Raw genomic sequence first — 27,222 nt, forward strand, 5'->3', positions numbered from 1 at the left:
CACTTTCCTGCTAAGGCGCTGTAGAATATTCTGAGGCTCAGGTGCAATTTCTCCTTGAACATCCACTAGTGGCAATGTTGTCAAAGGAGAAATATGCTGTCCAACCTTCTTCTTTAAACAAGAGACGTGGAAAACAGGATTTAACTGTGATTGTGGAGGTAACTCAAGCCTATAAGCCACTTGGCCAATCCTTTCCAATATTTGAAAAGGACCAAAAAATTTAGGTGATAACTTCATGTTTCTTCTCATTGCCAAAGACTTCTGTTTATAAGGCTAAAGCCTTAAATAGATCCAATCCCCATATGCAAAAGTCCTCTCAGTATGCTGCTTATCATACTAAAATTTCATTCTCTCTGATACCAACTGTAATGGGCCCCCTTCATTGAATATGAGTTACCAAGAAATAGAGAGAGAAGATTCAAGAAGTAGAGAGAGAGAGAGAACATGAAGAGAATGCAAGGGAAGGTCTGTTGAATCATCTCATGCCTCTTTACTTCATTTGCTTCTGTTTTTATAGTTGATAATTAATGGAACGGCACTGTTTTGTGCCTTCTTTACAAACTACACTAATACGACGACACCGTTCAATTACTCTTCATTAAACTAAAACGACAAACAACAATACATCTTCAGCACGACCTGTCGTATTGACATCCCCTTAACTAACAAAACTAACTTTCCATCCTTATTTCTGCTGTTGTATGTGATTCTTTCCACGAGCCTTCATTAACTGTTGGCTACTGCTGCACATAATCCCTTCAATATTGCTCAGCCTCTGGACCCTTACATATATGTATGCGGTAGAATACATGGGACAGTGGCAGTTATTGGTGCATGCGATGAGGCTGAAGGTGGAACAGTGAGGGCCTCTGAGAGGCAAAAAGGGTGGTTCGTGAGTTGTGCGGGAAGCTAGCAATGGACGGTGTCGACTAGGAAGATGGATTCAAACCTAGCGCTACTAGATGTTTCTCTTGCATACACCCGTGTTGTATGTGTGCTATATATGCCTTGCCTTATTAATAAACAATTAATCATTACCGTCCTCATTTGCAAATGTTATCTTTTATCATTTGTTTTTTTTTGTTTCCAGCCTCTGCTGTTTAATGTTGGGCTCATTTTCTAATCTTTTTTGAACTTTTTCTTACTCAAAATTGTATTTCTAATTTTCTCTAGTCTTTATTTTAACAGGATATTTGTGAGAACTTCTTACCTTTTCCTTTAATAAAATATTCGCTCATATAAGAAAATAAGTCCCACGTACTCTTGCAGTAAAATTTACTTTTGTACATGCACGACTCCCAAATGCTTTATTGCGAAAGCAAGTTTACAGACCCATAACTCAAAACTTCCTAACTAACTTCCCTAAAAAAGATGAGATATAGAACACAAGTTAACTTCAAGCATACTGAACACACATACAACTGAAAATTAACTCCTACAATCACCATTGAACCGTAACTATCACGTAACAGTACACAGCTTGAATTTAGTCAGTCTTAATCACAGAGGTGTGTAGTGTAGGTGGATAGAGTATGTTCTTGGCACCCGTGAGATCCAATATCTTCTTGCTGGGGGCTTCTAGGGGTGAACTGTTCATATACATCAATCTGTAGCACCACTCGATGACCTCAGGGCAAAACAGCTTCCAGAAATAGGTGACTTTGAACCAGGCTGGCTCTGTCAAGTATCTATCTCCCCTGCAAGCACTCTTCACTATTGCTGCAGCACACGCCCCTACCGTCTCCACAGGAATCACGCTTAATTGAACCTGCTCGCAAATTAATCAATTAAGAACTAATTACATGCATGCATGCCAGCATCGATCCTTAAATTAATTATATATTCTACTTTAAGAAGAACTTACATCTCTCAAGTCTTGATCAACTTCCATTTTGCCATCCTTCAATAAGAACTTGCCTTTGGTCATTTCAGACTCCATGAATCCGGGTGTCACGATTGTGATTTTTATCTCAGGCCCGATCTCAAGCCTCAATGTCTCGTAAAAAATTACCATTGCAGCTTTGCTTGAGGTGAGGTGAGGAGACAATAAGTACTATACGAATTTATATATGATCGATCGATCGATCTCCAACATAAAATGATCAATTAATTAGACTAAGTACGAACTTACATTATAGAAGCTCATTCTGGGCGTAGGCAACCATGCGGCAGAAGAAGCAAGGGCTATTATCTTGCCCCTACTTTCTCTGAGATATGGAAGAGAAAAACGTGTGGTATAAGCAGAGCCCCAGTAGTTTGTATCCTTCATAGACAAATTAAAACCCAGAAATTACAGCTCCAAATCATAGTTTTTTTTTTATATACCTATAAACTAAAATTAGTAAATAGTGCTGTGTACGTAGATATGTAGATTCAAACAATTAAGAACATGATCAAAAATTCTATTCATCATCCCCACACACCATACACTATACTTTTTTTTATTGTTTTTATTTTTTTTCTCTTACTAAATATGTGGTATATAGATAATGGGTCGAAGAATTTAATAAGTTTGAGCAAAATAGAATAAAAAAAATTAAAAAAAAAGTGTGGTGTATTGTGTGTATAGATGATGAGTAGCAAAACTCATTTGTTATATATATCGAGTTTTTTTTGGTATTTTTTCTGATGGGAAATAAATTGAGCTATATATGATCTGCTAAGTCAAAGCAATCATAATAAAAGTACTGCTGCTCGAAGTGGGGAGGGGGAGCATAAAAAGAAGCCATGCCAGCATTATTCTCAATTACCATAATGGTTTTAAAGGCAGTAATATCAGTTGCCTCTTCAAACATGCAGACGGAATTGATCCCAGCATTATTCACCAGATGATCCACTGCACCATGTGCGTAGCAAATATAAATTAATGGCCTGAATTAGCACCGGTTTAATGCATATATATATAGGCACTTACATCTACCAAAATGGTTCATGGTTTCCTCAACAATTCGTGCAGAGTCCTCGACATTGGATACGTCTGCAGGGATCATAAGAACATCAGGGGAGCCATAATCAAGCACTCGATCAACTACTTCCCGAAGCGAAGATTCCCTCCTGGCAGCAAGGGATAAGCGAGCCCCTCTCTTTAGTGAGTCTTTGCATATTCATAAGCCAAATGCTGCATGCATGTATGCAAGAAATTCATAAACCCAAAAGTTACAAAAATATGTACGTACTCTCGATCGATCTACAGATCATATGCGCAGAAACATGCATACTAGGACTTAATTCCCTAGCTAGCTGTAGATATACTTAAATTTAAATGGTAAATTTTATTATTTATATTTATGTCTTTATCACTGTTTCTGAACAAAAAAATTATTCAAATATATCACCTCTAGCTAGCTGTAGATATCCTTAAATTTTATTTAAATGCAGAGGTCTCTGATCATTAACTAAAAATATTAGTGATTCAATTTAATCACAGTTAATACATTAAATTCAACTTAAAAAATTCAAAATAAATAAATGATCTAATTATATATATATATATATATATAAGAGAGATAGAAAGAGATATACATATGTATATATAGTACATATTAATTTAAAATAAAAAAATATAAATAAAAGCTTTATAAGTTGACTGTGTAGATGACTGTGGAGAAAATTAAACAGAAACGAAGTGATCCATGGTCCTTATATAATTGGCCGGTTATTAAGTACCTCCCCGATGCCGGAGGAAGCACCGGTAATGAGAACGACCTTTCCAGCCAAATCTTCACTGAAAATGAAGTTAAAGAAGGAGAGTAAGAGCTTGAAAAAGGAATAGGGTGGCAAGAGAAGGCAGAGGGAAAAGAATGTGAAGGGAGGAGCTACTACGTTCAAGAACTTGTGAATTAGATCCAACAACGCCATCATGATATCGTTAATTTCCTTTAATTGGTGGGGTACTTTACTAGAGATCGATCTGATCAAAGGTAGCTAGCTAGCTAGCTGTGAAAGAAAGGTAATTAATTATATTCAGACAATCTGGATTTTATACGTTGCAAAGGCTAGATCTAAGGTGATAGACATCAAGAAGACGGTAGGTGGTGGCACTTCTGCATGGCAATCCTACGACACGTAGTTGATGAATAAAGACCAACCTTCTGACGTTACCCTTTGTCCTCTTACGTTGATCTCCTCACTTTAGTCTTTTGCCGCTTCTTAATTTTTTATTACAACAAATTGAGTTCAATATTTATAACATACGTACCCCACTTTTTTTCCCCTCACAGCCCTTATAACTCTTGCCGATTTGTTTTATCTTCTCTGGTTATAAAAAATCTTACCATGTAGGAGAAACGAACCGAACCCTAGAAATAAGAACAATATTAGAATTCACTAAAAAAAAAAAGGTACTTTTTGCAGCGCCATAATTCATAGCAAAAAGTAGGCAAAATCGCCCCAATTGATCTTTCCATTTTTGGTTCGCTGCACATTTGTTGAAATTATAGCACTTTTGCTCTTAATCAACAAAAGTAAAAAATCGTCGCAAATAACTTATTATTTCCGATGATTAAGTTGGTCGTAAATAGTTGAAAAGTCATTCTTTTACCAATGGAAATAGTTGAGAAAAAGATTTTGCGACGGTAACTGTTCGACGCAAATACTATAAAATCGCTGCAAATAAGCAATTCTTTTTGCGACCAACATTATTCGCGACAATCATACATTTCCATCGACCACGGACTCGTCGCAAATATCTATAGCCTTTTCTGTCAAAAATCATCGTCGCAAATAAAATTTTTTCCGACGAATTTGGATTCTGATGCTAAAAGGGTATTTGTGACATACGTTAATCGTCACAAAAATCTATTCTTGACGAAAAAAGGGTCCTTTGCGGCAACTGATAATCTGTTACAAAAATTAAAAAAAAAAAATACTAGTGAAACGTTTCACTAGTATTCCAAACCATCGAGCGAAGTATCATTATCCTTATGATATCTTTGTAGTATCATTAATGTAGATTAACTTCTTTATTGCACAATCAGTACTAGTACTACTATCTTCATAAAACAGCAAAAGTAAATTTATTATAATTCCGAAAACCCAAAGCTATTTAAGCATATATGCCTCCAATTTAAGATTAAAGAACCAAAATTGCATAACTATTGTGGATAAGTTAAAAAACTGCACCCGATTGTGAGAACTTCATGTGACTAAGGTGTTCCTAGGTAATGCATTAATTCATAAGGGGCAGCTGTGATTTCAACATTTGCATGAAGCCATTAAATACAGATAGAGTTGGCATGCACTTGAATTGAATGGAAGAAGCTAACCTTGTCAAAAGAATCTGACTGTTTCTCAGTTGGCAAATAAGTCTTAGATCCACTTCTCTCAAAAGAACTCTTATTGTTGCTTTCCATCAAGTCATTCCTGCATCACATATTTTAGAAAATGTGATCTACAACTACTTGTTGATTTTTAAACAAAATCCCATTTGCTTACTGTGTGCTCACCATACCTTGTTTTACAGGTTTTCTTTTTAATTTTTGACACAGATGAGTGTACATCAAAGGAGAAATGCTTTTACATCACAATGCCAATTACTAGGTTTTCTAGATATCGAATCTCAATCATACCAAATACACAACAAAACTAGAAAGTACAAAGCACAAACTTTTTGAGCCTAAATCGAAGTGTTGCATTAGACTCTCCACTTACCCAAGAATTAATGCTTCTAAAATATGGAAAGAAAGACATTTTAATATTAAATCCAAGAAGATTACGAATATAACTTACCTAGGGAAAACTTCCCAATCCAACACCTTTTAGTGTATCAACTTAGGTTGTTAACACGTAGCCACAAGTTTCCATTCTTAGAAGTCTATAAATCAGAATCAAAGGTCAATTATGCTACTCAAATTCTATAACGTCAATGCAGAAAAATCACACACAATCCATATACTTGAACCCCCCACATATATGGGGGAGCTTGGGGACTTGAAGCCAACAACCCATGTGGAGGTATAGGGTCAAATCTTTAAATCATGAGATATTAAACATCTTACCCTGAGGTGTTAAGAAAGAACCAAAGATATTTGAAACAAAGATACGGTGTTAAGAAAGAACCAAAGATAAGGTGTTAAGAAAGAACCCAAGATAAGGTGTTAAGAAAGAACCAAAGAACCACAAATAGCAGCAGCAAAAATAGAGGAAAATACGCAAACCATGCACTTCACAGTAAAAATGTAAAGCATACCAGGAAGAAAATCAGAGGCCAAAAATGCCCAATCCAAGCAACCCGCCAGACCAACCCACCTGAGAAAAAAAATTAAAACTTAATAGCCAGGAAAAAAAGAAATGTTTGACACAAATTCAGCGATTTGATTTGCACCGAAAGATTTAAATCCAAAAACTCATTCCCAGTCATAACACCAAAAGCTATTAGGAGTTAACAATACTGAAACCTTCTCACAACCACAGCTTAAAAAAAAGTTTGTTCTGGACTCTGTCCGAGAGTTCCTTAGTCGACAGAGATTTTCTAAAGTTATTCAGAAATTTTCAAAAAATATTTCTTCTAGTCTTTCATCCCCAGAATTCCTGACATGCTAGAGACTTTGAAAAACCATCCAAAAAACCCCATCTGACATCGTTATTAAGAAGTACATGAACATACTTGAGCAAATATATTATAGAAGTTGGTTTAGTCTTATTTATACTCCACTTGCCAACACAATAACTATACTTAAAACCCATGTGCAGATTTGATTCAGTGCTTAGTTTGATGACAAAGCCATTTTGAGCCATATTAAAATAACAAATGGGTTTTAAGCATGAACTACTTTATACAAACCATTTCTTAACAGATATAGGTGCACAAATATTACTAATTGGACTCTGATAAAAAAAAAAAAAAATATTACTAATTGGATATATATCCCATGCATGCATGCTTAAGTTGGAAGTTTTTCAACTCAGTTACCGAATGATATCATCCAAAATGATATTTTTTGGAGCAGAAGTACTAAGCAGAACATTAGCTTTGAGAGCTACTTGAAAAGCAGAACATCAGCTTTGAGAGCAACAAACAAGTAGAACTGCCACAGGCATACCCTAAGTTGCATACGCCAAGCAAACCAAAGAGAAGCAGAAATTTAGTAGAGGTGTAAAAAAGGGCAAATAAGAGCACATGCACTTACCCATAGACACCTCTAACAATAAACAAGCAATTTATTGTGTATATATTGTAGTCATTAGGATTATCCATAGACACCTCAAAAGTTTCATGATAATATAATAATAGCAGCAACTACAAGAATTTACAAAGGATTACACATAATATATGAATTCATTAGGATTACACACAATATATGAATTGATTATCAATTAAAGGGAAAATAAAGCATCAGTCCACCAATACAGCATCATTATTAATCCCTGTTTGGTTACCAAGAAAACTGAACAATAATAGATAAAGGCTTCTCTTAACATAGCTATTTCACTTATGCTATGATTAGGCTTGGTATCTTTTTTTTTTTTTTATAAGTAAAAATATAAGGTTAGGCTTGGTATCTTCTTCTTACATTGTGCATGTCACTACACAGCTCAACCAAGTTGATCATTATCAAGGTCACTTTCAGTACTATTCCTAACCCACACACACACACTTCATCAATCGTCTCATGTTTCTAAGGATACCAATGCAGTCAATTAAAAAAATAAAAAATAACTGGAAAAGATATATGACACAAGAAATATATAATACAAAAGATATACTTAGAAGGCTTCAATGAAAGAAACAGAGCAGGTTTATCAATGGCTATTGAAATTGAAAGTAAAAACGGCACTACAGATAAATATGATACACTACAACCCAATAAGTTGAAAATAGCAAAGTAAAGTGCAGAGGAATGTAGTACTACATGTAATCTTAAAAACTTTGATGCAACTGGACCACACTCCCATTGAGTTTTACCGATGTTAATCATGAACTTCATTTACTATTCAAAATGGACATTTCAAACCTCATACTTACTAGTATCATAAAGGGCTAGAACTTCTGAAGTATTAAACTGAGCACAGGCCTCAAAAAATGTAAATGGCTTACATGAGCACGAGAACCAGGGCAGATGCCCCTCCTCCCCAATTGCAGATTCCAGCAACCCCATATTTCCCATTCTTGTGTCTCAACACCCACAACAAAATTCTCCATTTTAAATATTCTCTGAAATGCGAACAAATATTTAGAGAAATAAACTATTTGATGCACTCCTCAGTTTCCTCAAACATAGTCCTCATCTCTCAAATGGTTTCAATAGCAGGAGAAAAGCATAAAGAGAGAGGCATACCGTGTCTCCAGAAGAGCGAGAGAGGACGTGTGGATTGCGGCCCGCGGGGGTGGTTGGGGAACAAGTGTGGCGTGCTGACTGGGTGAGGTTAGGGTTTTTTGAAGGAAAATTATGAGGATGATTGACAGGGTGAGGTTGCGTCGGGGAGGGATTGGCTTTGGGTGAGCTCGCGGCAGGTGAAGAGGACTGCGGTCGCAGGATGAGAGAGAGAGAGACGAGAGTATCGGGGGGAAGAAAGGGGAAAATGGGGATTTCGCTGAAAAAATTGTTTTTTTCGCCGCAAACAATTCTTTTTACACAAAGTGTTACTTGCATCGGGCGACCTACGTCGCAAAAAGTTTTTATAATATTCCGGTGGATTTTTCCGTCTCAAAAAGTAAAAAATCACGGTAAAAGACCAATTGTTCTGTTGCTGCAGATTGTTCCGTCGTATAAAGTAAAAAAATCACTACAAAAGATCAGTTTTGAAACTTGATAGAAAAAAGCCGCGGCAATATAAAACTTGTTGCAATTAAAAACTTTTTGTAACAATTTTATTTTTAACAGATACAAAATTGCCATAAGAAACCTTATTTCTTATGGTGTAGGGATGGGGTGTCTATCCAAACCACTAAGTGACTGAAATCACTTATTCACCAGTCGTGCCATGCACGAGCCCATGCCTTAAGGTCTCACTGGGATTTACACACTGAGGCAAAAAAATAGAGCTTCTGGAACACAACTTTCAGACCATATGCAACATGACTTCATGCAAAACAATTTTAAAAATATACCAAACAACCTAATAAACCAACAACAAAAAAATCTAAAAATATAGGATTAAAACTGATTGCCCAAAAGAAATTCCAAAAACTTTAAAATCAATTGAATCAAGGCACATGCCAAAATGCACCACATGTCCAAGCATATTGTCACCCACACAACCAAAAAAAAAAAAAAAAATACACTCTCATTTGCAACAAACCACAATGGTTGTACACACTCATAAGTTCATCATTATCAAAGTCTATGTGAGTGTGTGAGTGAGGCTACGTACTTCAACAGAAAAAAAAAATCCACATTTATGTATATATATTTTGTTCTTTTTTTTTTTTCATAGATACTCCCAAAATATTTATCTCTCAACTTAAAAATCAAACTTTATATTAGAACCTAGATACTTTGATAGAGTATCTCATCTGAACATAAGGTTGCTCAACCCTTGATATGTCCATTTTATTGCTTATCTTTTTCTATAATGAATAGAGCAATGATTTTTTCTATAAAGACTTAAGAAGCATATCCATATAGGGTGTTTGTCTTTTTCTACAATGAAGAAACACTGATTTTTTCTATATTGATCAAACTTTTATGTCTGGCAAGGGGAGACCTCTTGCTTTTTAGTACTAAGTTTATATAGTATTAGTCAATTTAAGGTATAGACTCCCCATTTGGACAACATCTATAAAAATTTATGGGGCATATGTTATAATAAAAAAAAATACGAAAATAAGTTCTTCACAGTACACTAAGATTTGACTTTGGCAAAACGAACTATAAGGTCTACACCCACACGTGGACTGGACAAAAATAGATAGGTACTTCAGCTCCAAGTATAGGAGTGTGAGGACCAAAGTACTCAAGACTTGGCACACCAAGTATGAGCTTTGCTCAACTGAACAAAAATAAAACTGAGAAACAAACCAAAAAAATAGAAAACAAGTCAATCAAACCAAACGAAAAGAGATGCAAACCAACAAAAGAATGTGAAATGCATGTCCTTAACTAATGATATGCAAGGAATGCAATAACATGCAAGTTATCAATTAATGTGACACAATATCTTCTTTGACCACCCACTTTACTTTAAATTTTGAGGCCATCTTTACAGCATCACAACTTTTAGTGGTCTTATCCTTGTTGCCAAGACAAATTCAGACAACTCACATACCTTGGCACTTATGTTGTTTATTTGTTGGCTTAACTCTTGGACTTGGTTTCCAAGGGTCTTTACCTTTTTCTTTGATTTTCTTTCACCTCTATTTTTCTGCAATTTACTCAAATTAAAGTAATATGGCCTTATATGATAAAAAATACCACAATAATGACAAATAAGTACAAACTTACCTCCAGACTTACCTTGGTTCAGCTTCTTTAAGGTTGTTGTTTCATGCGGTTTTTCAAAATGATTGGACTTTGAAGTGGCTCTTTTGGAGCATCCACTACTTGACTTCTTTTGACAAAGATAATACTCTTAGAGGTAGTGACAACGGATGATGAGGCTTGAGTATCTTTGTCTTGAAAATTTGTATACCCCAAACTAGTATGATCACAACTGGACTTTTGACTACTTAACATCTCATCTAATTTTTGAGTTGCTGATTTTTGTTGACACTCTTTATAACTCTTCAATTATTTGTCTAGTGCATCCTTTTGAGGCTTCAATCTCAAGATCTCAACTTTAGAAATTTTTAGTGCCTCCAAAATATTGTTCTTTTCATTCTCCACTACTATGAATTTATTATACAACTACTTGTTAAGCTTTTTCAGCTTGACCATTTCTTCACATAAATGATTATAAGCCTCTTGTATGCTTAGCTCATGGTCAGAATCAACAAGAGTTATATTTGAGTCACTATTATCAAATTCACTTTCAGATTTTGTTAGCACAATTTCAGGAAAATCCTCAACAACAGTTGTAAAAGCCATAAAGGAATTTTCATCATCAAAAGATGAACCATAATTTTCAGATTCTGAACTGTTACTAAGTGTGACATTCAGTGCTTTTTCCTTATTTTTCTTAAATGGGCAGTCCACTCTAATGTGACCATAGCCGGAACACTCATGGCACTGAAATTTGTCATTTTTCTCAAAATTTTCTTTATTCCATTTTTCTTTATAACTTTTCTTTGCAGTAAATTCTTTACCTCATTTTTGCTTTCCACTATTTTTTTTGTTAAATAAGAATTTTCTGAATTTCCTTGCAATGAGATTTATATCCTCATTATTCAGATTTTTTTCATTAGAAAAATCATCTCGAACTTATTTTATAGTTTTTCAAGCAATGGACTTACATTTTCTTGTTTGAGGAAGAGATGACTTATATGTTTGTAAGGAGCTGACTAGTTCTTCAACTTTAATAGCATCCAAATCCTTGTTTTCCTCAATGACTGTAACTTTTGGGCGAAATCTTTCAGGCAAGGACGTTAAAAGTTTTCTCATGATCCTTGAATCCTCCACCTTCTCACCGAAATTAAATCTATAATTTCCAATATCATTAAGTTTATCATAAAAATCATTAAAACTCTTATATTCCAACATTTTAATGTCTTCAAATTTTGAGGTTAGCATCTGCAATTTTGAATTTTTTACAATTCTTGTGCCTTCATGTGTAGCCTCCAAAATATCTCATGCTTCTTTGGTAATCTCACACATTGAGATTCTTTTAAATTCATCGGTAGATACAACCATAAAAATAGCGTTAAGTCCTTTACTATTCTAGTTGTAGTTGTTGATCTCATCTCTGGTCCAAGCATCAATAGATGTCTCAAGCTTAGTCCATCCTCGTTCAACTGCATATCACACACGTTCATCCAAAGACTTGAGGAAAGCTCTCATACGAACTTTCCAATAAGTATAGTTTTTCTCATCAAAGTGTGGTGGGATATATAACGATAACATGATCTACAGAGGGACACGAATCACACTCGAATGAGTAAACCATGCTCTGATGCCTACCAAAATTATCCAGGTACCCTTGTATTGTAATACAACGATCTACCAATTCACTCAACAAATTGGTTAGTCGTCAACCATATAATTATTTAATAATAAAATAATAACATAAAGTAAATAAAGTGCGTGATACCAAATTTGGTTACGAAGGGAAACCATTTGAAGAACTCTTCAAAGGTAAAACTCTACGGGATAGCAAAACCCAAAAAAGTTAATTTTATTATTTGAAGATTAATTACAAATAATTTTTAATTACAAAACCTTTGCTAATTGACTCTGTTACTTGACCCGACAAATGACCCGTTTGCATCTACCACAATATCAGCAAGAACCTCTAACGATCTTCAAGTATTGACTTTTCTACGAGAACTCCAGCGGTTGTACTCGATCAGTCAATCTCTAATATAGAGTAAGCACGCACTCAATGAGAGAACGAAAACAATGAACTAGAAAATTCTCAAAAGAAGTTTCTCACACTCAAGCACATGGATCACCCTTCAATCTCTCCAAGTTTTGAGAACAATCATCAAAAGATAATCATCCAGTCAAAGTCCCAATCATAAATATTCTGATTAGTATTTCATCTGCAGTAGGACTCTGTTGACTGAATGAGTCTGGTAGGAATTTGATCTGTATTAGGACTTTACTGCGAAAAACTCTACTGACGCGTCTGTTAACACCTGACGCTAAGTCTTCTCAACAGATATAGTTTCCATTCAAATTCTTTACAGGATAATTTCAGACTCCTTAGAATTAAGATACCTACATTCTTGACTTATTTAAAAAATTATCTAATAACTTCTAGATACACTTCAAATGTTTATAGATAAAATTAAAATGTTTTTCATTCATCCAACTTACAAAAATATCAAATAGTCTTTATACATCTAGTCACCTAGTCCTAGCCAAAATTTTGCATTTACAAACTACATGCTGTGTATGTATGTGCAGACATACTTTTATGATTTTTGATAAGTTAGAATGCATGTAAATCTCAAAACAGTGGTTGTTTGGTCCATAATACATAATACATCATAATACATAAGAAATTATGAGCATTTTGGTAAAATCAGATGCTAACATACTAACATGTCTTGGGTATGGTACAAAACATTTTTCTTCCTAGTCACTAGCTACTGTGTAAGTAATCAAACATGATATGCCAATACACAAGAAATCATGGCTTAATGATTGATTGATCATTTTTATGCTCTATAGGTTGAAATTTATACCTTCAATAAAAATATATATATTTTTTTTACACAACTATATTTAAAACATTTTACATTAAGTGAATGGGTGTCATGCATGTGCTTTAAGTGCATTCCTTGTCTTTAGATGTGTTATGTTGCACAACATGTGTTTTGTGTATGTTTATAAGCCTATATACATGTAGTGCTAGGTAGGGGAAGGGTTCTAAAGGCTATCTGGATTTCTGGCAGCAAATTATATTCTTAGTACTTCTAAAAGTTGGGGGTATTTCTCACCTCTTCCAACCCGAAGTGGAGTTGGAGGTAGCTCTAGGCTGCCTCAACAACAGTTTCCCTGCAATGCCTCTAAAGTGCGAGTTCTAAGTCCAAACTTTCATAATAATAACATAGGGATTTTTCTAATACTGACATGGAAGTTTGATGTATGGAAGAGAACTTGCAGCAGAGTTTAGGAGGTTCCTTTTAAGAGTTTTGGTGGAGAGAACTTGAGAAAGGCAATATACTATGAGAATAATAGAACTTGAATTACCCAACAGATTTTGGAAACTCAGCAGCTCCTATTTCAGTAATAAAACATGTAATATCTTTCTTAATTGAAGTCTAGGATCACTACTAGTCCCGTAAATATGTACAAAAACTGACATTTTGAGTGGGGCAAATCATTCCATAAAGCTGGGATAATTAAAAGTCCAAACGTCTATCAATCAAACAATAGCAATATACCTAAATTAAATAATAGAAATTTAATCAATTACGATAAACCAGGCAAATCGGCCATAGTGGGAACTGAGGTACGTATTTCCTTTATTTTCTACCCTTATTTATTTATTTATTTATTTAATTGAACACCTCTTTAATATACCTTTTTCCTAAGCTTCCACTATAGTCATAAAAAAGAAACTTTTCCACTATGGTTGTTTGGTAAATTAGAATAATTTTTTCCACTATCGTGAGTAATCCGTGGGTAAAAGGTGTATCAATTTTAGTACCTAATTTTCTTTTGAAGTAAAACTGTATATTATATTCATGAATCAAATGAGTTACAAATTTTATCAACTTCTACCAATTTCCTAATCTCTTGAGGATGGTCCTCCATTCACACTATCTCTTTATTTACATGTAAAAGTACTTTTTGCAAGGCTATGTGTAACACTATTACAGGCTCTATTCACATGCAAGACAACCCAATGCATTCTGTTCTTCAACACAATCTTCAGTCCATCTATCAGTTGCCCATTCCACTCCCATGAGGCTTTCTCTTTATTCATGACTTCAACTACAGATAGAGCATCTCCATCCAGTTGCACCCTCCTGAATTGTAATTCTTCATAGAACTTCATTGCCCTCCAAAGTGCATATATTTCAGCCACAATAGAATTATCAACATCTTGTTTTGGACAACACAGTGAGGCCAGTACTTCACCACAACTGTCCCTAATTACAACCCCAATCCCACATCTATAATCATTCATCATCCATGCTGCATCCAAATTTACTTTAACAGTCTCTTCCACAGGAGATTTCCATCTAGTAGCTTTACTAATTCGAACCCCATAACTCTGACCAGAGCCTTGTCTGCACTAAGCTTGCTGAAAATCTAGCAAGCACTCAACAACTTGGTTAAAAACAATAGAAGGATCCTCAAAACTATTCTAAAAAACCACCCCATTCCTTCTTAACCACACTCTTCTCAGAACCACAACCATTATTTCCAGCTGATCCTGAGCCAGCTTTGTACTCCACTCTGACCAAAGCTCAAATATATCTCTTTCACAGCAGGATCATTTCTGCACTGGACTTCTCTCACAAGCCCACACATCACTTGCTCCACAACAACTCCACAAAGCATGACAAACATACTCATCCATCCTCTTACAGACTGGGCATAAAGCCTCTTTTAAGACTTTCCTTCTCATTAGGTTCCTTCTTGTTGGTAGACAATTTGTAATAGCCTTCCACACAAAAACCTTTGCAACCCCTGGAATGTTCAGATTCCATAACTTTCTCCATGCTTCCTCAGCTTCTTTTGAAGCCTCCCCATTCTCCCTTCTTTTCCTCTTCATCTCAGCATGATAAGCACTTTTAACACTGTACAAACCACTCTTTGCATAAGCCCATATATGTTTATCAGGGAGTCCAGAAAAGCTAATAGGTAGCCTACATATTATAGCAGCTTCATCTTCATTAAAAACTTGCCTCACTAGCTCCTCATTCCATCCTTCACCAACTGCAAATAGCTCCTCCACTCTTGCCTCATCATGTAGCAGATTCACAGAAGATTGTATCCTGAAAGTTACAGCCTTAGGAATCCACCTATCCTTCCAAATTTTTATAGTCTTTCCATCCCCACCCTCCACACCAAACCTTCTTTCAATAATCATAGTAAATCCCACAAGCTTCTCCATATAGCAGAAGGTTTAAATCCCAAAGAAGCATGCATCATCTCAGATCTTCTAAAGTATTTTTCCTTTAGTATCCTTGCAGCTATAGATTGAGGATTCATTACCATCCTCTAACACTGCTTAGCCAAAAGAGCTTTATTAAAATCTTTCAACTCTCTAAAATCCAAACCTCCCTCAGCTTTAGACAGACCCATTTTTGCCCAACTCCTCCACTGAATTCCATTGTCCTTCTGCTTAAATCCCCACCAGAACTTGGCCATATAAGATGCAATCTCCTGACATAACTTCTTTGGTAATTTGAAAACACTCATATAATACATTGGGATAGCTTGAATAACTGCCTTTAATAACACTTCTTTTCTTGATGGAGACAAAAACTGATTTTTCCAATTACTCAACTTCTGCCAAACCCGATCCTTAATGCTGCTAAAAGATTGGTATCTTGACATTCCAACCATGATTGGCAAACCAAGATACTTCTCACAATTTTTTTGAACTCTAGCCCCGCAATCCTTGATGATATCTACCCTTACCTCAGCACCAACTATGGGACTAAAAAGAATGGTTGTTTTGTGCTTACTCAAAAACTGCCCCAATGCTCTCTCATACACCTCCAATATCCCACTAATCTTCTTCCATTCTATCCATGAAGCTTTTCCAAAGATTAAGCAATCATCTGCAAATAACAGATGAGTCAATTTCATCCCCCATCTAACCACAACAACTCCCTTTGTTTCACCTCTTTCTTTAGCTTGCTCAAGCAAATCACTTGGCCCCTCAGCACAAATCAGGAAATGATAAGGAGATAGTGGATCTCCTTGTCTTAATCCTCTTGTTGGATTCATAATCAGTCCAGTCCACCTTTCTCCAAAACCCATCTTCTTCATGATAGCCTCCAAAAACCCACATTCCACCCTATCATAAGCCTTAGAGATATCTAGTTTAATTGCCATGCTTCCAACTCTCCCTTTTTGCCTGCATTTCATCGAGTGCAACATCTCATAAACAGCTATAACATTGTCTGAAATCAACCTCCCAGGTATAAATGCACTCTGACATTTTGAAATAACTCCATCGAACACCTTCTTAAGCATATTTGCAAGAGTCTTTGCAATGATTTTATAGACAACATTGCAAAGACTAATAGACCTAAATTCATTAACACTGCTAAGCTCATTAACTTTAGGAATCAGAGCTATATAGGTTTTATTGATAGCACTAAGCAAACTGCCCCCATTCAAAAAACCTAACACTGCACTACACACATCATCTCCAACCACATGCCAAAAAGATAAAGAAACGTGCCCCATAACCATCAGGTCCCGGGGCCTTCAATGCTCCCATCATTCTCAAAGCCTCCTCAACCTCCTCCCTTTGAAAATCTTTCTCCAGAAAATAATTCATAGCTACTATTACCTTCAATTCCACAGACCCTATACACTCCTGAATAACTTCAACAGAGGGATTATAACTAGCATAAATCTCAGTAAAATGGTCTTTGAAAGCAATAGCAATACCTTCCTCATTTTCTTGCAATATACCCTGAACATCTTTAATAGCCACAATCTTGTTCCTTTTTTTCCTCTGATTTGCACACTCATGGAAGAATCTAGTATTTTTATCTCCCAAGTTGTACCAGTTCTTCTTTGCACGATGCTTCCATTTACCATCCTCTTGTTCTATTAGACATCCCACCCTCTCTTGTAGATCTTTCAATTCCTCCATGTTGTGCTGACTTATGTTTTCTTGAATATTCTTGATCTTTTCAGAAATCTGTTCAATCTCCCTTCCTCTCTCCTTATCTCTCCCTTTAAAACATGAAGTTAGTGAACCACTGCAACTCTTGAGTCTAGACTGAATTTTCTGAAAAGGTTCTACACTTGACTGTCCCATCTTCCAACCTCTACTGATCACCTCTTCACATTCTTCCTATTTTATCCAGCAAGCCTCAAATCTGAATGGGAATTGTCTTCTCATCCCTCTTTGCTCACCCTCACCCTCACCCTCAGCCATAGAAAGTAGGATGGGTAAATGATTTGAACACCTACCACTCAAGGCCTCTACCCTCCTTTCCTTAAACATATATCTCCATTTATCATTAACCACATACCTATCAAGCCTCTCTTTTGTGAAAAATTTGATCAGTATGCTTATTTGACCAGGTAATATCCCCTAAGCCACAATCCTCCAACACCTCTCTAAACAGGTTTATTGGACTCTTAGCTCTCCTCTTACCACCCATCTTCTCATCTTGCCACAAAATTTCATTAAAATCCCCTCCTACACACTAGGCTGTATCGTTTAATGGCTTCAACTTTCTCAACAATTCCCATGATAGATATCTCTTTCCTGTCACAGGATGCCCATAGAATCCAGTAAAAGTCCACTCATTATCCCTTTTGTCCCCTTTTACAAGCACACTAATATGCCAACTCGAGTAATTAATCACTTCCACTCCATTCTCCTCTTTCCAGAATAAAACTAGACCCCTTTTCCTCCCCACAGAATCCACCACCAGACCACCCTCCATCCCCAATCTCCTCTGTAAACCAACAATTTTATGAGAACTAGTTTTTGTTTCACAAACAAAAACCAATTTAGGCATCTTCTCCTTAAGCAAAAGGTTAAGGTCCTGAACTGTCCAAGGGTTGCCCAGCCCTCGGCAGTTCCAACATAAAAGATTCATAATGCCAGGTGGTGCTGCTCAGCAGCCACCACCCCTAGCCTGTCATCAACACAGGCCAACATATCACTGCCTCTCATCCTCTTTTCTTCCACCATCACAACATCACCATCCTCCCCAGGTTCAAATCTTCTTTTTACAATAGTAATTGAACTTGAAATCATACCTGGTTCAGGTCTAGCCCGAGCTCTTCTCTTCCACCTCGAAGATCTTTTGCTCTCTTGTATCTGATCCTCAGTATTAGAACTCCTCCTCTCTATTTGCATTTTACTTTCAACCTCAACATTATAAATCTCCTTCCCTTCTGCAAAATTATCAGACCTCTCCTCATTCACCACAGGCAGCATCACATTAGGTTGAACTTTCAAACCTTCATTCGATTCCTCTCCTTTCCCTATCACATCCTCCATCCCTCCCCCTTTGGCTCAACTCCCTTTTCATTTTTATCAGATCCTGATCTTTGCTCATTATAAACACTCCCTCACTAATCTCTACTTCTAGCAGCACCTTTTCTCATTTGAGGTAAAGCTCTCAACCAAACACCATACTGATCCAAGTTCCCATCCCTCCTTATCATGAACAATCCTCCCACAATTGAAACACAGTCTAGGCAACTTTTCATACTGGAATGGCACCCAACTAGTCTTCCCATCCACATCAATAGTTCTTCCTCGGGCTAGAGACCTTCTAAGATCGCACTCCACCCTCACCCTTAGACACCTTCCCCAAGCCAAGCCATCCTCCTGTACATCTACCTCCAACACCTCCCCCAGTGATCTCCCAATTAACTCTCCCATTTCCTTGTTCATATAACTCAGAGGTAAATTCAACATCTGTATCCAGAGACATGCATGATCAAAATCAATCTTACTAAGCTGCATTTCACCATTAAAATCCTTTAAAACAAACAGGTTGACAACCACCAAGAACTCTCATCTTATCTTTGCGATTTACAAACATAATAACAAAGCAATTGCTCCCAATGTCATGAAATTCCAGTGGTTTCCCTACCTTCCCTACCTTCTCCATCATCAATCTGACTACCTCTCTTCCAATCCTGCGATCTAATAACACATTCCAGACCAAGCTCCTCTCGCCCTTTGATTTCGTCAACCCTATCGTATTTTTCTGAACTTCAATCGGAATCTCCTCTTCGTCATTCAACTTCAACCTCTGTGAGACCTCCTCCATATCTTCCATCGCAATACTCTGCTAACAATTGCAAGCAGAAAGATCCTCCCTTCCTTCAATGAGGAAGATGACTAATGGCTTCACCTCACTCGCTTTCTAGAAACGGAAAGCAGTTGAGAGAAGAGTTGACTATCCTTTTTTTTTTTAAGTACCTAATTAAAGGTGCTGAATAAGTGCATCTTTATGTACTAATCGGGAGAATTCCTCATTCTTGGCAGTTATGGTGCTACTTTTTCTAAATTTAAGATATATTTAAAGGAAAATGATAAGGGATCAAGAATAATGCTCCATTTTAACAGATACATAATTTTTTTTATGAAAAATGTAATTTTGCCCACTCTATTTATTCTATCATTTTGACACGTTATGTATTTTAATTTTTTTATTTAATAATTAAGAAAGTGACTATTTATATATTGATTTTTTTATATTTTTTAAAAATATTTTAAATGATAAAAAAATATGAATAAAAAAATAAAAAAAAATTTTAAACTAACGATAAGATAGAGCGGTGCACTTAGCACCACTTTTTTTTATTATTTAATAATTAAACAAGTGACTGGTGAATTAATTTTTTTTATTGCTTAAAACTTTTTAAAGTTTAAAAAATATTTAAAAAAATATATATTTACATTTATCGTACAATGCAAACATTATTCTCGATCACCGCGCATTGACTATATATATTTATATATGCCATTTAATATAAATAAATCATAAACTTGATCCTTTAATATGCTAGAGGACCGCTAGATCTACAAAGGCGTGTCAGCCTCAATGCCTAGCTCCAATCTAGTTGCTATAAATGAGGTAACCCTACAGCAGTTAGGTTCATAGTCCCAGAACTACGAACCATATCTTAGCCTTTTGCCCATTTCAGCTAGCTAGGTCCCAGAGTTCCGGTTCCATCTTAATTTTCAAGCAAGCATAATGATTCTTGTCAGTAAACCCAATTGCACGTTAGTTGGGATCAGAATCCACTTATAATTCATCGCCGGTCCTCAACCCAAAACAGACCATTCAACTAACCTACCAAATTCTATTCTAGCTCTCTCAATTTTCTCTCTATACAGCTGTTCCTAAAAGAAACTCGCCAGAAGAGGGGGTTAGAGCTTTGGCTCCTCCCTCCCTCATCCCTCTTCTATCTATTTTTATTTTTATAGTTTTATTTGTTTTTTTGTTTACAATAAGGCGAAATACATATCTGTTATTCTTTAGAGCCAGACGAACACCACGTACCCTACTACAAGATTTCCAAAGCATCTATCATTTAGATGGACGAAGAATATCGTTAAATGGAGCGGCGCATGACATCTATGTGCCACCACAAGAGGAGCTCTATTGCCACCACGCACGACTTTTTTGAGACTAGGGCCATCAGTTTCTTCAGACTTGATGTTCTGCCGTACTTCCAAGATGGCGCGCCACCACAGTCTCGATGTTTGCACTTTTTATTTCTTCAAAAGTTGAAAATGCATATCTACAACTTTCCAAGTTGTATTTTACTATTTTCCCATATATCTTTTATATTTTCTGTTATTTCCTTTGTTTTAGGTTATAATTAAAAAAAAACTGTATAGTCCCTTGAATTTTTGTCTATAGAGTGTGTCCTCTACTCCGTCTTATACAGAGTGTGGGGTTGTTTAATTCTGCCTTAAGATAGAGTGAGGTTTGTTAAATCTGTCTGTCTTAGGACAAAGTGCTATCTCTTAGATGGTTTGTTTGTAGACAGTTACAACAATGGATTAGACCATGTCAGTCATGAAAAAATTTGTGTATTGATGAGCCTTAAAAGCAGTAATTGGTTTGTATTCTGTATGTCTCAAGTCAAAATTGTAATGTCCCGTTATGAATGAATGAAGTTTGTTCTACCTTCAAAAAGAAAAAAGAAAAAACCCTAAATAGACAAATCTAAATTAATTATGAATAAATAGGCCCAATCGGCAACGGAAGAGCTGTAGGTGATCAAAGGTCATGGTCATGTGAAACTCATGCTACTAAGGGCAAATAAAGGATTAAGTCACATGAAACACACCGTACGGGTTGCGGTGATAAGGCCAACCACATGATCCGCATCCCTCAATTGTGGGTAGGTCTACTAAGAGAAATCCTGGGAAGGTGTTCTCAACATAGAAACTTAGCTAACAAAGTCGTCAATGCGATGAGAATATGCAAAAATCAATCTAAGTGAAATGCTCTTACCAGATGGACTCTATCAATGGTCGAGTCATACTAAAAATGGTAACTTACTAGACTAGGTACCGAGAGTCGTGCTCGTAGAAAAGCCCTTCCATAACAGGGTACTTCAACTCCTATAAATGCTCGACTAGGTTCGCATTAAAATGATATTGATTCATTACTGGTTAAGGCTTTTTGGGATTCCATGATTTCTAACTAGAAATTGGACCTCAGAATCATTGATCCAAACATCGTATAGATCAACACCTCAATCGAACAAACAAGTGTGCAGATTATAAAAATAAAGGTTGTTACAAGAGATTACTTTTTTCTTACTTAAGTATTGAAGGTATTCCCCGCTAGGTCCCCAAGCCTTTTCTTTTTGGTTGCAGGTCGATAGGACTTGTATCAGGTGTATTGAAAATTGCATCAATAGTTTGACGTTGTTTGTGGGATCGTCTTTTTTCTCCTTATTGTAGAGTGTTTCCCATATGCCTATGACAACACACTCATGAGATCTGCGATTAGGAAGCAACCACAATGGGAGAGTAAGTGAGTGGCAGGATTGAGAGGAGGTTCATGGAGATGGAGGAAAGGCTAAAGAAGACGATTCTAGAGATGGAAGCTCTGCAAAGAGGGAACGAAGCCCTAAAATGGTGAGATGTGGTATGTGAAGGGAGGAGTCTCAAAGTGAAGGGAGGTCAACCCCAAACGACAAGGAAGAAAATAATAGGATTCATGATCACCATCATAACCTCATGGACAAGTACGAGGAGATGCCGATGCGAGTGGGAAGGTTGTCATCTGTCGATAACCTGCTCAACAACACTGATTTGCCATATAACACAATGATTATTGTAATGCCCCTTCCCCCAAAGTTTAAAGTTCCGCAGATTGACCTATATGATGACTTTAAAGATCCTGTCAAACATTTGGAAACTTTCAATGCTCACTCTCAAGGGTATGGCAAGAGGATGATTTGTAAGCTTACAATCGGGCTCTATTACCAACTTCAAGGAATTGAGTAGGCCATTCTCGAAAATTTATGGCTAGCAAATGCAGGAGGTGGTTGGCCACATACCTCCTTACTGTAAAACAACGGGAGGATGAAAGCCTGAAGGCATACCTTATGCAATTCAATAAAGAACGTTTGATAGTGGATGATCAAGACGAGAAGATAATGCTTACTAGGAAGAATTTTGCCTAGAAGTCCATTTATGACATAATTGGCGAGAAAGACATTGGTGACACTGGGGAGTTTATGGATAGGGTAGTCGAATTTGTCAACACAGGAGACATGCTGAGGGGGTTGATTGATCAACAAAGAATCTAAATGAAACAGACAAACAAAAAGGTGAAGGAGGCGAGAAAGGGGAACAAAGGGCATAAAAGGAGGATAAAGGGAGAAACAACCACTACGAGAGAAGGAAAAACAATGACTCCCTCTCTCGCAGTCAAGGTTCTAGGATGGTACATTCAAGTATGAACGTGTAAGTAGATGATGAGGTTCGGCTGTGATGGAATGGCTGTCGAAATTCGAAAAATTGAGGTATTGACCGCCATTGCACTTACCTTAGAGCAGAGGGACACATAACCAATGACTACCTCAACCTCAAACGTAGAATAGAAGCCATGCGGGAGAACGGGAAATTGGAGCGGCTTGTCACCAAACATGATCTACTGCTAAGACAGTCAGTTGGCAAACGACGAGAAGGATGGGTAAAGAGACGGAAGCCAAGGAAAATTTGCCATGTGTCGAAAGAAGAAGAAGCATGCCAGGAAAATCCCTCATCTTGCGCTACAATGGGAGATCTATGTCAGGAGAATTGACGAGTTTCATGCTACGTGACTAGGCGAATCATAAAAAGAACCATCATACAGAAGGAACGTATGAATCAAAGGCAAAGGAATTCGGCTTAAAAGGGTTGACGTTGGAAAGAAGGAAATTCCCGCCAAGAATTTGTAGAGTAACCATTAGGGGTAAATAGGCCCAATTGGCGAAGAAAGAGCTATAGGCGATCAGAGGCCATGTTGACGTGAAACTCATGTGACTTGAGGGTGGAAAAAAGGTTAAGTAACATGAAACACACTGTACGGGTTGGGGTGATGAGGCCAACCACCTGATCCACATCCCAAAATTGTCGAGTAGGTCTACTAAGATAAATCTTGGAAAGGTGTTGTCAAGATGAAAACTTTGCTAATCACGCCTTCAATGCAATGCGAATCTGCAAAAAGCAATCTAAGCGAGATACTCATACTGGATGACCCAGATATAAAGCCGAGTCGTACTAAAAAGAGAACTTACCAAACCAAGTACAAGTGTCGTGCTACTAGAAAAGCCCTACCATAACAGAGCACTTAACTCCTACAAATTCCCATCTAGGTTCACTCTAAAATGGTATTTATTCATTATTTGATAAGAGAGATTACCCTTTCCTAACCTAAGCATTGAAAGTATTCCCACAGATCCGCGAGCCTTTATTTTAGTTGCAGGTCGATAGGCTTGACTCAGGTGTACTAATTAAAATTGTATCAAGATTGTGCAACCACTACAAGAAATTTGATCTTTGGAGATGAAGTTTTTTAGGAACAAATTAAATTTCGTCCATAAAAGTGCTTATTTCGGATGAAAATCAAATTTTGTCTCAAAACATAGAGTGATTTTAGCTTCGTTTGAACAAACAAATATATGTTTGAACTACACTTTATGGGAAGAAATATAGCGTCTAAAAAAACGTTTGAACATTCACAAACACATTCAAATTGTATTATAATTCACGTTCGAATGGTTACATAACTGTTCAAATAATAGTCATGGTAGGAAAATATAGACAATTGTGCCAGGGAAAGGTCGAAACCGTTTGAACGAGATATTTAATCATTCAAATGAAGTTTTTGGTGTGAAGTTATAAATAAATCTGGTGGGGATGGTTGCTATATTGTTCGAACAGTAATTTAATTCACGTTCAAATGCTGACATAACTATTCGAATAATAGTTGTGGTGGGAATATATACACAATTTTGCCCGAGGAAAGTTAGAACCCATTTGAATGCTATATTTAATCATTCGAACGAAACTTTTGGTGGGAAGTTATAAATAAATCTAGCGGTGATGGTTGCTATAGAGTTCAAACGGTACTCTTATGTTTGAACGGAGTTGTAACCCATTTGAATTGTCATAAGAGGCGTTTGAACGGTACTATAGACAATCGAAATAAGTTTAACTATAGAAATTTATTGAAAGACATTCAAATATTTTAAAAATAAATATTATTTGAGTCTATTGACTATCACTTTCAAAAGATGGAAAATTTACCTAGGAATTTTATATAATTAATTTAAAAATTAACCAATGACTTTTGTTATGGTAAATAAGAATTTGCAATTAAAAAAAATCACTTTCTAGGGAATGTCATTTTTTATATTATCATGAACTGGTAAGTAAAATAAGGAAAATTATTTTTTATAAGAAACAAGCTAGCTATTTATAACAAATAAAAATGATATAGTAATTAAATTGATAACGTTCGATACAAAACAAAAGTTCAAATAAAAAATAAAATTACTGAGTAAGATTATCTAGGTCCTCTTGGATGACAGTAATGTGTCCTTCAATCTCTTACAGTCGAACCATGATAGGCACAGTAATCCTTTCCATGTCCTGGATCAATAGTGTGCGATGCTCCTCGAGCAGGGATCGCATCTCCGTGGTAGTGTTCTCCGCAGCCTGCCTATCAACACCGACATCAGTAGAAGCTGGATCAATGAATAAGAGTTGGATGCTACTGAAAGATAGACTTGGTAGAGATTATAAAGAATATGTATAAGGGGTGAAGTTTTTTATAGAATCTGCTGGCGGGAGTGTTGACACTCAAGGTTTTATAAGATGTCAGTGCAATAAGTGCAAAAATCTTAATTCTTATAACTTGGTGGTAGTGGATGAGCTTTTATATGTCAATGGAATTGATCCTAAATACTCACCGTGGATCTTACATGGTGAACCATGTCCTAAATGAATCAGATTTGGCACTCAGTCCAATCAAATGGAGGAAGGCAATGATATCGACATAATTGACATAAATGTGGATGTGTCTAATGATAGTCCTGATAATGGAGAAAATATGACAGAGATGTTAGGCGACCTTGGTGCTAGTATGTTTGGGGTGAGGGATTGAGAAGGAACATCTACTCAATCATTTGAGGAAAATGAAAATTTTGGAAGCTTCTGGGAGGATGCATAGCGAGAACTGTATGAGGGGTGCACTCATCATATCAAGTTGTCTTTCACAGTGAGGTTGCTTCATATTAAGTTTATATGTCGTATTTCTACAAAGGCCATTAACAAAATTATTTAAAGAGGCTCTCCCACCAGATAACGTATTACCCTGTAATTTTTATGAAGCGAAGTAATTAAAGCGAGGGCTAGGATTCGATTATAATATCATTCACACATGTAAGAATGACTATGTTAGCTTCTGGTAGTAATATAAAGAATTTGATGAATGTCTAGTGTTTCATGAGTCAATGTGGACATCTGATAAGCGTAATATACCTCAAAAAGCGTTAAGACATTTTCCTTTGATTTGTTTACTTAAAAAATTGTTTACATCCTGGTTAATTGCAAAAGATATGTATTGGCATCACACAAAAAGAGTTCGAAATGAAAACTTCAATTCGACATCCTGCAGATTTTTAACAATAGAAAACATTTGATTCCAACTACCCATAGTTTGCCGAAGAACCTCGCAATGTACGACTTTGGTTAGCAACGAATGTTTTTAATCCATTTGACAACATGAACATTTCTCATAGTACTTAGCCAGTCATATTAATGCCTTATAATTTGCCACTTTGGAACTGCATGAAGGATCCGTACTTTATGATTACTATACTCATACCAGGGCCAAGGTCACCAGAAAATGAAAAAGACATATATTTTCAGACACTGATGGTAGAGTTTGAAGAGTTGTGAGATCATGGTGTCAGTACATATAATGCTGCCTCATTGCTAGAGTTCAAGATGCATTCTGCAGTGCTATGAACAATAAATGATTTTCAGCATATGGAAACTTGTTTGGTTGGAGCACAAAAGGTAAAATGGATTGTCCTATATGTAATAAAGATACTCAATATCAATGGTTGACAAATGATAGAATATTATGTTTCATGGGATACCATCGATATTTACTGCATGATCATATATGACACTCAAATAGAGCGAAGTTTGTTGGAATGATACAAGAGCTTGAAAGAGGAAACGACAAGCAGTGGAGTTGAATTAGAAAAAAAAAACATATTCTTTGAGTTACTATACTGATCTACCTTGATACTGTGCCATAATCTAGATATTATGCACATTTTGAAAAATATATGCGAGAATATACTAGGCACTCTGACGTCAATAGATGAGAAGAAAAAATATATTGTTAACTCTAGTAAAGATTTAAAGGAGTAGGGGATAAGAAGAGAGTTGCATTACAAGATAATGGATCGTCAACTTATATGCCCCTTAGTTGGTATACACCGTCAAATGATGAGAGCAAAAAAATGTTGTGAGTGGTTCATG

At 36.3% G+C, this 27,222-nt stretch overlaps 2 protein-coding genes across 2 annotated transcripts; both read right to left on the minus strand.

Moving 5' to 3' along the window:
- Positions 1–1,263: 1,263 nt before the first annotated feature.
- LOC109014117 (11-beta-hydroxysteroid dehydrogenase A-like) lies at positions 1,264–4,118 on the minus strand. The gene is given in 7 exon segments (XM_035693754.1): positions 1,264–1,768; positions 1,865–2,028; positions 2,131–2,263; positions 2,751–2,836; positions 2,915–3,086; positions 3,089–3,118; positions 3,667–4,118. Coding segments are annotated over 7 exon segments (1,062 nt in total). The 5' UTR covers positions 3,862–4,118; the 3' UTR covers positions 1,264–1,486.
- Positions 4,119–6,849: 2,731 nt separating this feature from the next.
- On the minus strand, positions 6,850–8,591 carry LOC118349467. Its single transcript, XM_035694141.1, has 3 exons — positions 8,277–8,591; positions 8,036–8,152; positions 6,850–7,041 (listed from the first exon to the last, which is right to left on the minus strand). The coding sequence occupies exons 1-3, from the start codon at positions 8,589–8,591 to the stop codon at positions 6,997–6,999; spliced, it is 477 nt and encodes a 158-aa protein (XP_035550034.1). The 3' UTR covers positions 6,850–6,996.
- Positions 8,592–27,222: the final 18,631 nt, after the last annotated feature.

Source organism: Juglans regia, chromosome 9 (genome assembly GCF_001411555.2).
Source record: "Juglans regia cultivar Chandler chromosome 9, Walnut 2.0, whole genome shotgun sequence".
In the NCBI taxonomy this organism is placed as follows: Eukaryota; Viridiplantae; Streptophyta; class Magnoliopsida; order Fagales; family Juglandaceae; genus Juglans; species Juglans regia.